This window comes from Pecten maximus, chromosome 4 (assembly GCF_902652985.1).
Source record: "Pecten maximus chromosome 4, xPecMax1.1, whole genome shotgun sequence".
Taxonomy (NCBI): Eukaryota; Metazoa; Mollusca; class Bivalvia; order Pectinida; family Pectinidae; genus Pecten; species Pecten maximus.
The window spans coordinates 30,897,569-30,913,695 of record NC_047018.1 but is presented as its reverse complement, the minus strand read 5'-3'; the positions used below and the strand labels follow the sequence as shown (position 1 = coordinate 30,913,695).

At 35.2% G+C, this 16,127-nt stretch overlaps 1 protein-coding gene across 1 annotated transcript in view; it reads left to right on the top strand.

The window, feature by feature from the left end:
* Window positions 1-15,662, top strand: part of LOC117325814 (QRFP-like peptide receptor) — a 58,107-nt gene extending 42,445 nt beyond the window's left edge. The window contains exons 3-6 of the mRNA XM_033882299.1: window positions 7,989-8,209; window positions 9,225-9,393; window positions 11,916-12,041; window positions 14,384-15,662. Coding sequence (XP_033738190.1) covers window positions 7,989-8,209; window positions 9,225-9,393; window positions 11,916-12,041; window positions 14,384-14,665 — 798 coding nt within the window. The 3' untranslated portion in view covers window positions 14,666-15,662. The remainder of the gene's footprint in view (window positions 1-7,988; window positions 8,210-9,224; window positions 9,394-11,915; window positions 12,042-14,383) is intronic.
* Window positions 15,663-16,127: the final 465 nt, after the last annotated feature.

The following is a 16,127-nucleotide window of genomic DNA, read 5'->3' as shown; positions in this document are numbered from 1 at the left end:
GCACGAAGGGCTTTGAAGTTTGCTCAAATGAATGACCTCGACCTTCATTTAAGATCCCAGGGGTTAAATATGCCAAATCGTTAAACAACCTCTCTTTGATAACCAAAAGTCATAGAGACCCAATAGTAGGTTTGTAGCATGCTGGCATACAGCGATACTTAGTTTGTTAAGATGGGTAACCTTGACCTTCATTCAAGGTCACAGGGGTCAAATATGCTTAATTTTGAAAATAGCTTCTTGTTTATACCCGAAGGCCCAGAGACCCAATATTAGGTCTGTACCATGCTGAGATGAAGGGCTACCAAGTTTGTTTAAATGGATGACCTTGACTTTCAATCAATGTCACAGGGATCAAATATGCTTAAATCTTTGAACAACTTCTACTTGGTAACCAAGAGGCCAAGATACCCAATATTAGGTCTCTAGCATGTGCAAATATATGACCTTGACCTGCATTCAAGGTCACAGGAGTAAAATATGCTAAAATCTTTAAATAATTCTACTTGATGACCAAGAGGCCCAGAGATCGAATATCATCTTTATAGGATTCTTGAGTTAATGGCTATAAAGATTGCTCAAACGATTGAAAGTGATCTTTATTCAAGGTCACAGGGGTCAAGTTTACTAACATCTTTAAACGTCTTCTTCTCGATAATCAATAGACCGATAGACCCTATATTAAATCTGTAGCATGCTTGGATAAATTGCTACTAAGTTTGTTCAACTGTACGACCTTAACCTTCATTCAAGGTCACAAGGGTCAAATATGCTAAAATCTGTTAACAACCTCTTTTTGGTAACAAGAGGCCCAGAGACCTGATATTGCGTTTGTAGCATTCTTGGGTAAAGTGCTATAAAGAGTGCTCAAATCAATTACCTTAACCGTCATTCAATGTCACAGGGGTCAAATACGATAAAATATATCAACATGCAGGTGACCGTTAAAGCCCATGGGCCTCTTGTTTCGTATAGCGTTGTTTACAAACACCAACCGAGATAAACGGTGTTTTTAAACCGATAAACATAATTATATTTGTAGTTTGTTTTACGATGTAAAAGACATAACCCCTTAATGAGAATTAATTATAAAGTTACAATATACATTTGCTTTAAACTGTCAAAAAGTAAGGTGCTGTGTATTATTGATTTTGCTTTATGTACCACTTTGTTTGATGAAACGATAAGAAAGGCAGTTTAATGTTGTTTTTTTTACTTTTTTTATATAAATATTGAAAGGACAGGTTTATTTGTGTGTGTGTGTGTGTGCGTGTGTGTGTGTGTGTGTGTGTGTGTGTGTGCGTGTGTGAGTGTGTGTGTGTGTGTGTGTGTGTGTGTGGTATCGAACCTACGTAGTAGTTGTACCAACTTAGTTCCATTTAACGACTATAAAATGGAATGGAGACGGTCATCATTCTTCCTCCGAAACACCGAAACTATGACATATGCACTCCTTGACTACGTTAGCATTCAAAGATTTTACGGTTTTATAACATAATTTAACATCAGACCAATACTCTATCAGGAGAATTTTAGATGGTAGGCGTAGAAAGCCTGTCATAGCCTTGGGATCATGTTTCAGATTAAGCGCAGTTCCAAGGACACGCGATTTTCATTTATTACCCACGGGAACTATTTGTCTTGTACAGTTGTATCAATAGTCTTAGTGAGAGCCAGTGTCTTTAACTTGTACAGATAGCTATATGCGTATATGACGCTGTTCATTCAATATGACTCGTGTTACACAATTTATATTGTCACGTGCTCATATTAAATGTCCGATATGTAGCATGTTGAACCTTCATTATACTATAGGATATCGTTAATATCAGAGATAGACGACAATTTACCTCGGCTTTACTCTTGGCATTAAACTTCTAATGATAGGAATCAAGCATTTGTACCGATACAGGAACTATCAGAGAGAGCGAAAAGCACATAATAACCGTATTTTTTTTAGCAGAAAAGGCATACATCATCTCATCATATCCGTTCATGTTACTAAATCCTTTAGATGCTTTATTTCTGCTGACAGCATTAAACACCGCGAGCGTGTAAATCAAACGTGTCTGATTTGTCAGGATATAAATGGCCAAACAAAAGTGTTATATTTCTGTAGTCATTTGGTGGTATATCGATTCCATACTAAATAAAGGAAAGTCTTTCACAGCATACGTTCATATAACAATTGTCAGTATCCGACTTCTTTGTACTCATTCGTTAATAGATTGAAATCTATCAGACAGCACGTGATAATTAGCTTTCAGAAATTTGACAGAACCGAGTCTAGCCGCCTAAAGCTTTCTCGCGTTTTTTTGTCGAGGACATGATCCAATCGTATGTAATTATCGATAACTGCGGGCAAATATCTCTTAAAAAGTTTGTTTATGTTTGCCCTCAATTTATTGATATGATATATCTCGTTTGCGCCAGGTAATGATAAATTGCAAGCACGTGGTTCGTTATAAGTAATGACGTCAAACGCCGCAAATAGCAAAGCGGTGCGAAATTACATGTCAAAATGGAGGCGTCGTTTTGCAGATCATTTATACAGCGTTATCTTATTAATATTTTTATCTGTTGGATATAAATTGATCGATCGAAGAATCTAGGTCTTTCTGGAAGCTTTCAAATTCGCCATGGCCATATCAACACTAGATATACTACATAGAAGCATACAATTCGCAGATTAAATACTTGATAATCACACTGTGGTAAACAGGTTCACAGCGCCACAATACTATAGCAATGATTTCTGTCGAATTTTGCTTAATTGCTTTACGAAACACGTCCATACACAAGATTTTATCGCCAACAAATTTCCTGGTAATTGTTCGTCTTATAGCTGCCAAATACATATTAGGGGCTATGTATTTTGAATTAAGTCCTCATTAAAATCTAAATTTTCTATCAAAGGCATGATTCTGCATGGAAATCAAATTGCGAAACCTATAAATAGTATTTCAAGTAGTTGTTACCAGTACAACATCAGCCTCACATAAACATTTATTTAGACAGGTAGCAAAATTGATTCCAGAATTATCTCAACCTTCGTTGATTAAATCAGATATATATCATATATATATATATATATATGGAGTCTCTTTCAAAGGCTCCCTCGGTACATTTGGTATTTTTGAACCAAATTTCAAGAAGCAAAACTGTTTAAAGTTTGACCCTTTTGATGATTTGATCAATCAGACAGCAATCAAACCGTGCCAGACTTACGGACGAAATTCTTCTTGAAAACATCTTATTTTAATGTGTTTCCAATACCAGAATTATACCAGCGATGTTAACAAAATGTATCTGTCTAACGAACTACTTGGTCATAGAAATACTGATCCTGATTTCAAAAACAACTGTAAGACGAGTGCCATGTTTCAGAAGTTATTGATGGACCGGACCTCAAACATGCGTTTTATCATAATGTCTTCTCTTTTTGCTATCATCATATATGTTTGGTTTAGTTTGGTCAACTATTTATTAGACTGGCCACCATGCCCTAAGTTCTTTTGGTTAAGAATTGCCAAGCTAAATTCTCTAATACTAGGTTTTCTGTCCCTAGTATTTAAACTAAAGCATTTACTAGGGACCAAAGTCATGAAGCTCAATTTTATTTATAATTTTAATACTATAGAGACTCTAGAGCCAGTCTACATACTTATGTACAAGTAAGAGTTATATATACAAGTTGGCTAGAATAAGCATCTTTGTACTCCATAGCGATGTCTATCTGTTCCGAAGATAAATCGTTATTAAAGTGGGTGAAACAGAAATTCTGTATCATTATCGAATCTTCCATTTAGATGACAAAACCCTTTCTGAAGATAAATTGCTATTAAAGTGGGTGAAACAGATATACATTCTGTAGTATTATCCAACTTCTACCTAGATGGCAATACCTGGAAACATATATAAAAAAAAAGCAATCCCGATTACTGTCTGTAAGATCGCTTTGGTAATTGTACAATGATAATGGAAGTGTTTGTATACGGGGTGTGAAGTACTCTCTAATATGTGAATGACTGTCATATGGATTGTCTAACAAAAAACAAAGTAGGTTGACCAGACTGAGTGAACGTCAAGTGCTAATAACAAACACAGGTCACACCAAACGAGTCCTCAAAGTGCAATGTATAGCAGTGTCGATAGAAGCCACACATATGTACGTATTAAGAGGAGAGAACAAGGAGTTCAATGTAGTAGAATAAACCATCAGAAGAACTAAGAATGTATGGAATAGAAATAGAAAGGTATATATTTATAGTGAAGTTATCCTTTAACATGATTTAAGAGCTATTGTAAGGTCTCATCACAATACTCCTCCCTCAGTCCACTTCAGAGATATCTAGTTGATGTACATCAACGCGTTGCCATCTAATATTGTAGTCCGTTTCTTTTCCTATTATGCTAATTGATCGATGATAAATTGCTGAAGCTGTGTATGTGTGGTGTTTGTTTTTATCTCTTTACATTACCACACGTGGAAAAGAGGAATTTCATATTGGCAAACACGGAGATATTAGCAGTTATGGCTTCAAAATCTGCTTTACATTCTCTTTCAAAAATCGTGGGTCTGGCAGCTGTGCCCGGTAAACTCGTGTTACAGTGAAATCGATGTGGTCGAGAGTATTTTATCGTTCAATTTTCTATCTTCCATAAGTAACTAGAATTCCACTGGTTATTTTCCTTAAAGTGTTACCTAAATTGGTTAAGCTTTACTGACTTTTAAGTATCCCTTTCTTATCAACATTCTTTATCTAATTATTGTATATATAAGTATAGCGTTGGTAATAAAGTCATCTTTTTATTATCAATATACGGAACGGTTAATAGACAAGATATTCCTTCATATCCTGGAATATTATTGATTGACTCCAAAACATAATGATAATCCTAATCGACGGAGATGACAATAAAAATGTATTTGCCTAATTCTATATATTCCGAATATTTCCTTATGATGTTGACTTTTACCTTTTGCCTCGCTCTATTCGTTGCAACTTTTCGTAGATGTCTATACTTTGTCAATTAGGTTTCTGTTGGGGTATATACGTTAAATATTCTGCCATGGTGCAGGTCGTTTTTTTAGGTTAATAAAACTGCTTCTGCATTCGTCGAGACTATACATCACGACATTTTGCTCTTTTGTGGAGGCCGTGTGTTTTGAATTGTAACTCCTACGTTTTATTCTGGTTGTCAAAACCATTATTGTATACAAAGAAAAAAAGGTCAATTCTTTGTGGGATGCTTTAAGGATGCTTTTTAACCTCACATCAGATAGAAGATATTCTTATAACAAGCCGGATACGGTATGTCAAATTGCCTAAAGATAGCCTATGATTCGTGGACGTGAAAGCCAGCACTTCCGGATGTTAAATCAACTCTGTCGTCTACATCCGATTTTTTACGGCCAGATTTTCTAAATTTTGAGTTCAGTTGAGTTTATCATGTTCCAAGAAAATACAGTTCGACCTGGCTACCGGGAAATGTGTCATGTGTGCCATTTTTGAATGAATAAAAGCTTGTGTTATCACCCAGTATTAACATCTCCTCCTTTAATAAAACAATATATTACCCTTCAATATAATAGGAAATAGCCATCACCTCTCGTGAGGCAATAGCCATTCATTGGTTTCGCTTTGACCATTATATATGACAGCAAATAAAAGAAGACCAAAGACTGAAAGAAGTCACTATAATCAAGTCGTCGCACTTCATCAAAGAGTCAATATCATCTCTGGGTAATCTTGGTTTTTGAATTCGACGTGTTTGATACTTACACGGAAATTATTTTGTTGCCACCTGTTCTTATTTTGAAAACGAGACATGACTCAGACTTAACCGGGAAATACGTGGTGATTGATGTTTCTGATACATCACAAAAGTCTGTGCTTCAGGTAAACGTGCCTTGATTATAATTGTATTCTGAAAGTTCTTTGTGTAAGTAACATTCGCCCATATTTTCACTAGTTTGGAGTACCAATGTCGAAGTATGGTTTAGCTTTCATGTTTCTTTTTAAACTCTTATCAACTCGTACAAGGTGATGTCATTAAGATCAGTAAATTATGTCAAAATAAAGAAATGGGCGGCGTGGTGGTAATTGGGATGTACTGTAAATCTACATGTGTACATATTATAGCGGGAAATATTGGGCTTATTGTTCCATTTGTAAACTGTTTCTATGGAAAATTATTTCCATGCGCCAATTCATCATTTCGCTATTAAAATTTTGAAATGCGCGTGAGTTTGACAAATTAAATACGTTTACAGTACGTGCAAATACTTGTTTTATATACACGATCTTACAACCGAATATTAATGATACAGTATAATTAAAAAGTTTCGAAACGCTGAATCCTAATCTAAAAGGTATGTCTCTCGGATAAAAGCGGAATAACGCTATACCACATGTGCAAACATGCAATCTAATTAAAATCTAGATGGTCATTTTCTCTACGTTACATGCACATCTAACAACATCCCATATGGGGTCACGTCGAGGTGACCTTTGATATATGTGTATTTCACTTTCATGGCGAATCGTCAATTTGTCGATGTCATCGATGTAAACCATTTCGTCATAGTATGCATCCGAAGCAAACCATTGTCGGCACAGCATTTATATCCATGTAGCTATATGCCTGCTGGGACGAAATGACTTGAAACAAATTGACAGATTATGCAAGCTATGCACTCTAGTCATGCTAATTCGGACAAATAAAATTCACTTCCAAGATTCTGGAAGTAGTCATTTGATTGGTTAATCCAAAAGGTCACGCCGACGTGACCCCATTTGGGATGTTGTTAGATGTTCATGTAACGTAGTGAAAATGATCATCTAGATTTTAATTAGATTGGTAAACACGCGCTAGTTTCTTTATACAGCTTCCAGGGATCGTAACATGCGTTACTCAATGTACTTGTAAGGACGATATCTGATCTTGTGGATAAAGCATAGGTCATAATTTAAGTTCTTATCGCACTGAACTGCAACGCTATATATGCAAGACGGGTTTCAATTCATGCTATGATTATGGCAGAGCAGATGTGTCGTAGCGACACTGTGAATAGAGAGGGAGTTAATTATCTAAATCCGAACAAAACGACTCTTGCTGCTATGCACTATAACTATTATCTGTTTTCGTCGCTATTATTTGGTATAGTTCTGTGTTTTATTTGACGTTGTGTATTAACGCTGCCTAGGAGTTTTTACTTTTTTTTATTTCACTTAATGCAGACAAATACTATTACTATTGTATGCTATTATTAGAAGATGATAACGTTTTTTCGTGAAAATTTGGCGTCTATTAAAGATCCACCAGTATTAAAAACTATTGTTAATTCAAAGCTTGCAATCCACGAAACTTCTAGTTGGGTTGCACAGAAAAAAGTTCCTACCGTCTTTACCCATTATGTTACTGACACATATATGGAGAATATAATCGGTGATGTGTCTGAGTCGACTTAAGACATCAGCACAACATAAAATGAGATTGGGCTTATTATATGAACATACTTATGTTAGGGGTCAGTTCTATAAGACTTGTCGAAGTTAGACATATATTGTCCACAACGAGTTGTTCCAAAATATCATTAAAACATATCTAGTTTCTTGATGCACCTCCTTCTTTATTTTATTCATGCCCATTGTTTTTCCGACTTCAATTCACCACTCTCTTCGCATCACAAAATAGTTGTATGCTGCAGCTTTACTTGCATTTTTCAGCATTATATAAATTATACTTTATAGTTTATATATCAAAATGTTATTCACTTGTGTGTCGTTTGTACAATTGAACAGAGCGAAAGGAGGAAAGTTTATCTTGTATCGAAAACAGTAGAATCGGATTGATTTCTGCACTGATTCTGCGACTTCTGATTACTTTTGTACATACATGTACTTATAGTAAGGTACATAAAAAGAAAATGAATATTTCCTCTGGAAATGGTTTTTATTCTGAATATTTTCACTTTATGTTTTCAGGGGGTAGAAACCACAACCTATTTCAAAAACGACACTTCCATTGTAATTCACAACTGCGCAGACACGGCGTTCGATGACACCTTCCGGTTATCATACGCCATCTACAGGATGCTAGTCATGTTCGCACTACCAACGGTCATCATGGTCGTCTGTTATTCTGGAGTCATCTACACACTATGGCTCAGCTCACAGCAGCTCAGCAAACTCACATCAGGCTCAAGGTATGTTTTTAATTAACTTGACTTGTACTCCAGATATTTGTTAAAGACGGGTATGTCTGTGTCCCTGTTGGTTGTCACCAGAGTTACATTTTGTGTCATTAAACATAATAGCATACCCCGCTCAGAATGTAGTTCACTTCAAGACTTATATTACATCAAACTGGGCTCGTTAAAGTGGTATTTGTGTATGGATTTAATATCATATTTCAGGAAAGCAGACATCGAAGTATTTGTACTGCACATGTTTTTTTTCATCTTTCCTTTTTATGGCAGATTAATGATTGTGTTTGTTATAAATAATTGAAGCCTAAACCATAAAAATGACGCGTGGTTATCGACGCCGCAGTTTCGGGAAATCACAAAAAAAGTAATAACCTTACGGTATCTGGTGTCTTTGGATAACTCGACGGCTTACAAAACACTATACGTGTCATTAAAGTATACATGTTCCGGCTTAATTAAAACAAGTAATCACCTGATAGCATATAAGATCCCTTACAACATTACATTGTTTCTCAGATTTGTCAATGTTCCTCACATTTGCCGACTAGTGTGTCTTCAAAAACAACGTTAAGGTCATATACCTTTCTGGGGAGGTTATTGCATTGGAACTGTTTTATTTAGCAATTCAGAGTCGAATCACATCATAAATAATGATATTTTAATTAGGTAAACATATTGTGTTTAAACCTGAACCTTACCATTTCTTATTTAAAACTAGTCGAAACGATGTATATGACAAATATGGGCGCGTGTTCTATGGGGAAACGGAAATGAAAATATCCAGATTTAAGTAGCATATAATGTTATATTGTTGGTATAATAATGCTATATACTGCCAATGCATGTATTCGTCAATGCTTCCTGGCAAGAAAACATATTCTCATATTTGTAATGATACTCACTTTCTATCGCTCTATTGTTGAAGACAAATATGCATGTAAAATTACCATGTATGGTATAAATTGGAGTGGTGGTGTTCATTAATTGAATATGCAGTATTTATTTTCTGTAGGGGTTTTCATTCCTCCACAATTTCATTGGAAAGATCATGTCTACGACAACATCCCACCCATTCAGTCACATTAGTAACCGGAAGTCCATACCGGATCCGGAAGTTCACTGCTCGTAATGGCGTCCAAAGCCATGACCGGAGTGTGGATGTTTTAACAGCTAGAAAGCAGGTTGGTTATTGAAGTTTCTTCTTCTTCACATATTTAATAATAAAATTCAATCACCTCGAAAGACAACATCCTAATAAAAACACCAACAAAATGTATTTTTCCCCATTTAAACAAAGCTAAATAATTTCAATTCTAAATAAAACTACTTGTTTTTTTTTCACCCTTTCCGAACCAAAAAATCAATGGTGCATTGTTTCATCGGTAACTTCGAGAAATACAAACTTTAATAACATTTTTTTTTTTTAATTTTGACTTAATCTATATCTTCTTGTGAATATTCATTAACATTCATAAACAAACACTTCCGTAGGTCTTATTGATTTTATATTTCAACATGATGTGTGAAAAAAATCTCCCTAATGTCACGACAATATGATATATTTGGAAATGATTTTAAAATGCCACGGACAATCTGGCCCACTCTCCCTACATATTGTTGGAGAACATTTGTTAAAGGTACTGATATATAATCCGATTATGTTGTAAGAATAATCATTTGAGAGACGAGAAGCTAATATAAACTAAAGTGACGGCAGAGACTCTTAATCTGATACCACAGACATTCTTGAAGGAAGGCAAACAACAATTATAAATGAGGCTGTCTCTTCTATGAGTCATCCTGCTGAAGCCGACATGTTTGTGGAAAAAACGAATCTAATAGTTATTGGAAATATTTTACAGCTGTGACACAGATATGACCTTGTAAAACTAGCAATATTTATCTAGGATTCGGAAAAATGACTGATGGTTGCTATTGATTCTGATCAGTCAGAGGAGATATTAAAATACCGTTACCGTAAATGTGTTTATCTCCGATCAGAATACCTGAGTCTTTTGGTCTGCTATCCACTGCACCATTTGACCATCTTGGGTAACGCAATTTGTACGCCCGACTTATCTTTATCTATGTTCATATTCAATGTTATGGTTGTAAATCAGACCTACTCGGTCGTTTTTTTACATTAATGAGCGATCTTAGATGATATTGTGTCAACTGCAAACTGTAATCTAAGACACAACCTTCTCACATATCGAATACATGTTCATATATTACCTGATCGGATCTAGTGCACTATTAGATTTTTCAAGTGGAAAAAAGTGATATTTTCACTATACGATACGTTGTTAGAGTTAAGTGATGTCACATTCCGAATGTGTCCCGATATAATATATTTTATGGCGGCTTGACGTTCAGGTAATGTAATGAGCAGGAAATTCAGCATGCCAGTTGGTGATATCATTATAGCGTTTAAAGTGCCCTGAGATGAAATTGATAATTAATCTAACTAAAAATGATGTACTAACTGGGAGGCAGCGTACTATTGGAGCGACAGTGCTTGGTAGAGACACGCTGAAACTCTTGAGCATTCTGCACTCTTCATTGTTGTTACACCTGGCATTTTGAAATGGTTATAGAACCAAAATTGTAGCGACTGCTTTTCATGAATGAAGTGTAAGAAACGTCTAATGTATGATAGCTACATACATGTATACTGTTAAGTAATGCATTAGTATAAAAGATTGGACTCTTTCAGTGAAAATCTTTATTGGTTTTTAATCTTTAAGTTCATTACCTAATCCATAATCAGCTCATTCAGTGAAAATTCCTAACCAGTGATGTCTTATTACAGTGTTAAACATATTTCCTTTGCCTACGAAGTCACCAAAGAGCCATTTCTTTTCAGCTCGTTGAATCGCTGCCTAAATTATACGAAAACAAACTCTCAAGGGAAACCGACCCTCATCACTAGCTGAATCAGAGTAATTCAGAGTCTCCTTAGGGTCATGTTACAAAACTCAGGACTATGACTGTCCCGAGATACACTAGCGCGGATATTGCAATACATTCTGGACAGCTTTCAAATGATATATATAATACCGATATCCTGCTGGTATTCGTATTTCCTTTAAATGAAAGTGAATGAACTGAACTATGGTAAAACAAAATATTTCCTTCAATCATGCGAATAAGTTTTGAATAATTAGAACATGATATCTTACAATAGGATGACAATTCGATAGCTATCTATTCACCATAGGTTTTCTATGAAATACAGTAAGCATGTCTTAAATGTTAACGATTCAAAGACCGATACAGGAGAGGGCGTCGGGGATAAATTACTACATCCCATAGGTAGATAGATCAACGTATAGCCTTCGAAGAACACGGATAGAACTTGTTTTCACGGTTCCTATGGGAAACATTCGTGGTCGTCAGCAACCGTGTTCAGATCAACACATTTCTAGTACTGCTACATGTTGCCATAAAGCTCTGGTCGTTTGTAGACAAAAATGTGGTGTGCGTAATATATTTACGTCACCAACATAAAGTGTCGCTTAAACGCGTTAGAATGACGTTTTTTTTAAAACTGTCATGCACTTTTCGTATCAAAAGAACACAACTCTGAAAATATCAGAAAGAACATACCCTAACGGATGTGTTCCAACGTCAGGAATGTTTAATGTCGGTTATTAAATCTTGATTTGATTAAATCATATTTGGTCATAATTTCCCATTTCAGGTAATCAAAATGCTCGTCGCCATTGTCGTGGTTTTTTGTCTTTGCTGGGGACCAAAACTTATTTACTGTGTGTTGCTTCGCCTGCACCTTCCCATACTATATCACACAGAAGCTTTCACTACAAAAGTAAGTAGTCTATTATAAAGTACTCTTTTCACATATATATCTACCATGTAGTCTACCCGTATAACCACACAGAAGAATTATCTACAAATTAAGTTACTTGTCATATAGTTTATACCAAGTAGCCTACCCATACTACCCGTTGTCAGTATAATGTGACCGGGTGGGGTGTGCTGCTGGGTGTCTTCGGCAGTATGCTTCAGTGAGGTAGCACTTTAAATCGGCAAAAGTTCCGGCCTATCACAAGGAGACTTAACACGAACATACCGCAGCCTCCCAAAACACACATACGCACTCACCACACACATGCATGTCGCACGCACGGGAGGCCGTCCTTAAATGACCTTAGCTGTTAATAGGACGTTAAACAAAATCAACCAAACCAAACCAAACCCATACTACCATACAGAAGACTTATCTACAATGTAAGTTACCTGCCATATTGTTAAAACTAAGTAGCCTTCCCATACTGTACCACGCAGAAATTTTATCTACAAAGTAAGTTACCTGTCATATTGTTAAAACTAAGTAGCCTTACCATAGTGTACCACACAGAAGTTTTATCTACAAAGTAGGTTACCTGTCATATTGTCTAAACTAATTGGAGCCTACCGATACTGTACCACACAGAAGCCTCCACTACAAAGTTAGTAGTCTGTTACATGTATATGGTTTATGTCAAGTAGCCTGCCCATACTGACCACAGAGAAGCTTTCACTACAAATGCAATTATTGTCTCTAGCAATAGATTACATAAAGCTAGTAGGTTGTCCGTAACACCCCCCATTATCTACTATTCTACCATGTTTGCTATGTAACGCCAGTTTTGATTGGTTTAAAACCATGTATTATTTTCCAATAACCCACGCTCGTGCCAATAATACACGTTACTGAGTCACGGCTGTTAAAATTTTATATATCTAATATTCACACATTTTAATTTTTTTTTATCCTTTTTTTTTCAAAATCAATGCCATATGATAGATGCTCTTGATTGTAGTACTGTATTGCCTGTATATTTCATCAACAAATAATGCAATACTCCAGAAATAAACTACAACGTTTTCTCGGGGTTTCTTTGCTTTTTTTCTATTAGAAAGAGGTCGATCTCAGAACTAAACAGTACATGGTAGAACAGAAATAATCAACTTTGACTCGTGTATTGTTGCAGGATATACAACTCGGACTCGGATATTTTGCAATTTTAATTAATAACTCAGGTCTGCGGCCTTCGTTATTAATTTAATTGCAAAATATCCTCGTCCTCGTTGTATATCCTGCAACAATACACGAATCATCGTTAATTATTTCTTAAATAAAGTAAGTAACCTATCAAATACTGTATATAAGAAATGCCAATATTGCATATTGCGTGTTGTAGATAAATAAACATACGTGGAAAACCGTTCCTGGTACCTAACAGCCTCCTGTTTGTAACCAACAGTCGTACAATATTAAACCGTAATCATTTCATCAGTGTTTGAGTGCATGTGAATGATACCTGACCAATAAGTCGTAGCCCGATTTCCTCTAGGTGCAACAACATTCTCTGTAGACTATTTAATTGAATTGTCAGATTATCATATAACTCGTACACCACGTATCAGAGGCATTAAAAGCGCACTGATGACCGCCCAAATTATCATTGATATATCATATAGCCTTTTGGTGAGGTCACAGGGCAGATTATACGTCTATTATATTTAAAAGGTAATCTATTAGGGTTATATTGTTTCTGCGGATTTACAATATAGGTGCGTGAACCATGCAAGTATGTACTTCATTTATCGTCGGAGAAATATACTGTGTTAACGCCTTTACCATTCGTTATTATCTGAACTTAACCATAAAACTTTGTTATGTTCCTCATTAATCACATCTTTTACTGTAACAGCGAATATGAATTTTATTGTTAATTTGCTATTTTGACTTGTTTCACTGTAACTTTACATGAGCAAATTGTATTCAGATTGATTAACAGTTGAAATGTAGATTTTGATTAGAAACTACAATTTTATAATGTGTGTATGGTTGCTGGCGTGTCAAAAGATGTTATATATTATCTTTTCTTAATGATTGTTGACTGGTTAGCAGGAAATAAAAACCAAACTAATCATTCAGCCTCCTAATAAATTGAAAACGCCTTTCAGCAGAAGATAATTATAGGGAAATGTATCGATCACCTGGTGTAACTCATTTGCTGACATAGAACGAGATGCATTCTTAACTGGAGCATTTAAGAAATCCAAATAGCTTCAACTAAATAATTACTTTTTTAACTGATACAATTGTTATTGTATATGTTTAAATACAGTGGACTGTATAGTACTTTAAATTTATTTTAGATTATCTTGGATTGTCTCCCCTACGTGCAGTCCTGCCTGAATCCCATTATTTATGGTTTTATGTCGAGGAACTTCCGCCGGAGTATGATGGCTGCATGTCGACGACACTATTGTCTGTGTCGTTTTTTAAAGTGTTTCGCAATGAAGAAAGTAATATTCACGGACTATGAGTTGGACTCGAAAGCAAGTAATGGCACATCTCAAACGAGGCTTACTGTTCACAATGCAGCCCTGGATGACTATCATTGTACTATATCAAGGGGAAACAACTGTGTTTCCTAAACTATTCCCATGAATATTCTTATAAATATAACCTCTCTTACACAAGATTCTTGTTCATTCCAGCAGAACAAATACAATCTTTCAAATTCAATTCACTCGATGAACTTGTCTTATCTTATGTAAATACCTTATTTTTCGTATATATTGTCAACAAAGCTTTTGAGAGAAAAATATTAAAAAAAAAAAAAACGCTTACTTTAAATCCTGCCAAATGTCTTTTAAGACATTTAAAAAAATTATTGTAAATTTCGTTAAAACAAACACTGCTGAAATCATGGAATTACCAATAATATTATGATGATTTTTTTCATCGAGGACATTTTCACAAATCAGGGATAAGGGTCACCTTTATGTAAATAATCTAACACTGATATGTAAACATTTAATGTTGCTTCAAGTTCATATCATTCAATATATTTATACTTTTGCGCGTGTGTTCAAATCTACATGTGCAATATTGGCATGTTTAAGAGTTTGATGTCGCCATTTCATTTAAATGCTACCTCATCTTTGCTTATTTTCTAATGCAGTTGCAATGATATATAAACTGAAGTATGAGAGGAAAATACTAATGTAGGTTTTTTGGTCGGTTTTTAAAAGCAGATATCAGTGGTTATCGTCTTGCCGATAAATTCCCTGAAAACAATAAATTTCTTTATGAAGATAAAAAAATCAGTTTGCTTAACTGAAGTAGCAGTTATGATACACTGCATTTACAATATAACACGTAAAATTAAACAAAAAAGTCATTTGTGCAAAAACACTGGCAAAACTTTGTCGGACAATTATTCACATGCCAATCGAAACCACTTTGCTTTATCCGTTGGATATTGAATGTTCACCAAGGATCAGTATTCGGACTTTTGACATGATGAATAGAATAATTATTGACCTCGTACAGCTTTAATTGGAATAATATTTTACAACTATTTTTTATATTATGCATACATCTATGTTCCTGCTCCTTCTAGGGATTCTAAAATAAAATACTTTATGAGCTCAGAACGATGTTTTGTTTTACGTATATCGCTACCGTTTAGGAGTATGCTTAATATCATGAAACGTTGAACACACGCAAGGCATTAAGATTAAATACCATGTATTGTATCTTCTGATATATTTTCAGTTTTACCTACACTTCCGGAAAAGAATAACAATTATCCATGTCAGCAACGTCAAAGGAAACATTTAAGGAAAAGTACTTTTTTTAAAGGGGGATTTGTTCTGAGCTTAACAGTTTGATAGCATTATTGAATTGATCTTGTGGTATTTAAATAATCCGCCTTTCATATTCAAAAACTGAAAACAGCTATTTCAGTCACCCTAACCCCAACCCTAACATGAAGTGGATGACTTTCTGAACAGCCCAGAAAAGGAGTTCTATGAGAGTGGCATTGAGGCCCTTAAAAACCGCTGGCAAAAATCAAATCCCTCAATATGAGTATCACAATTTATCAATCAG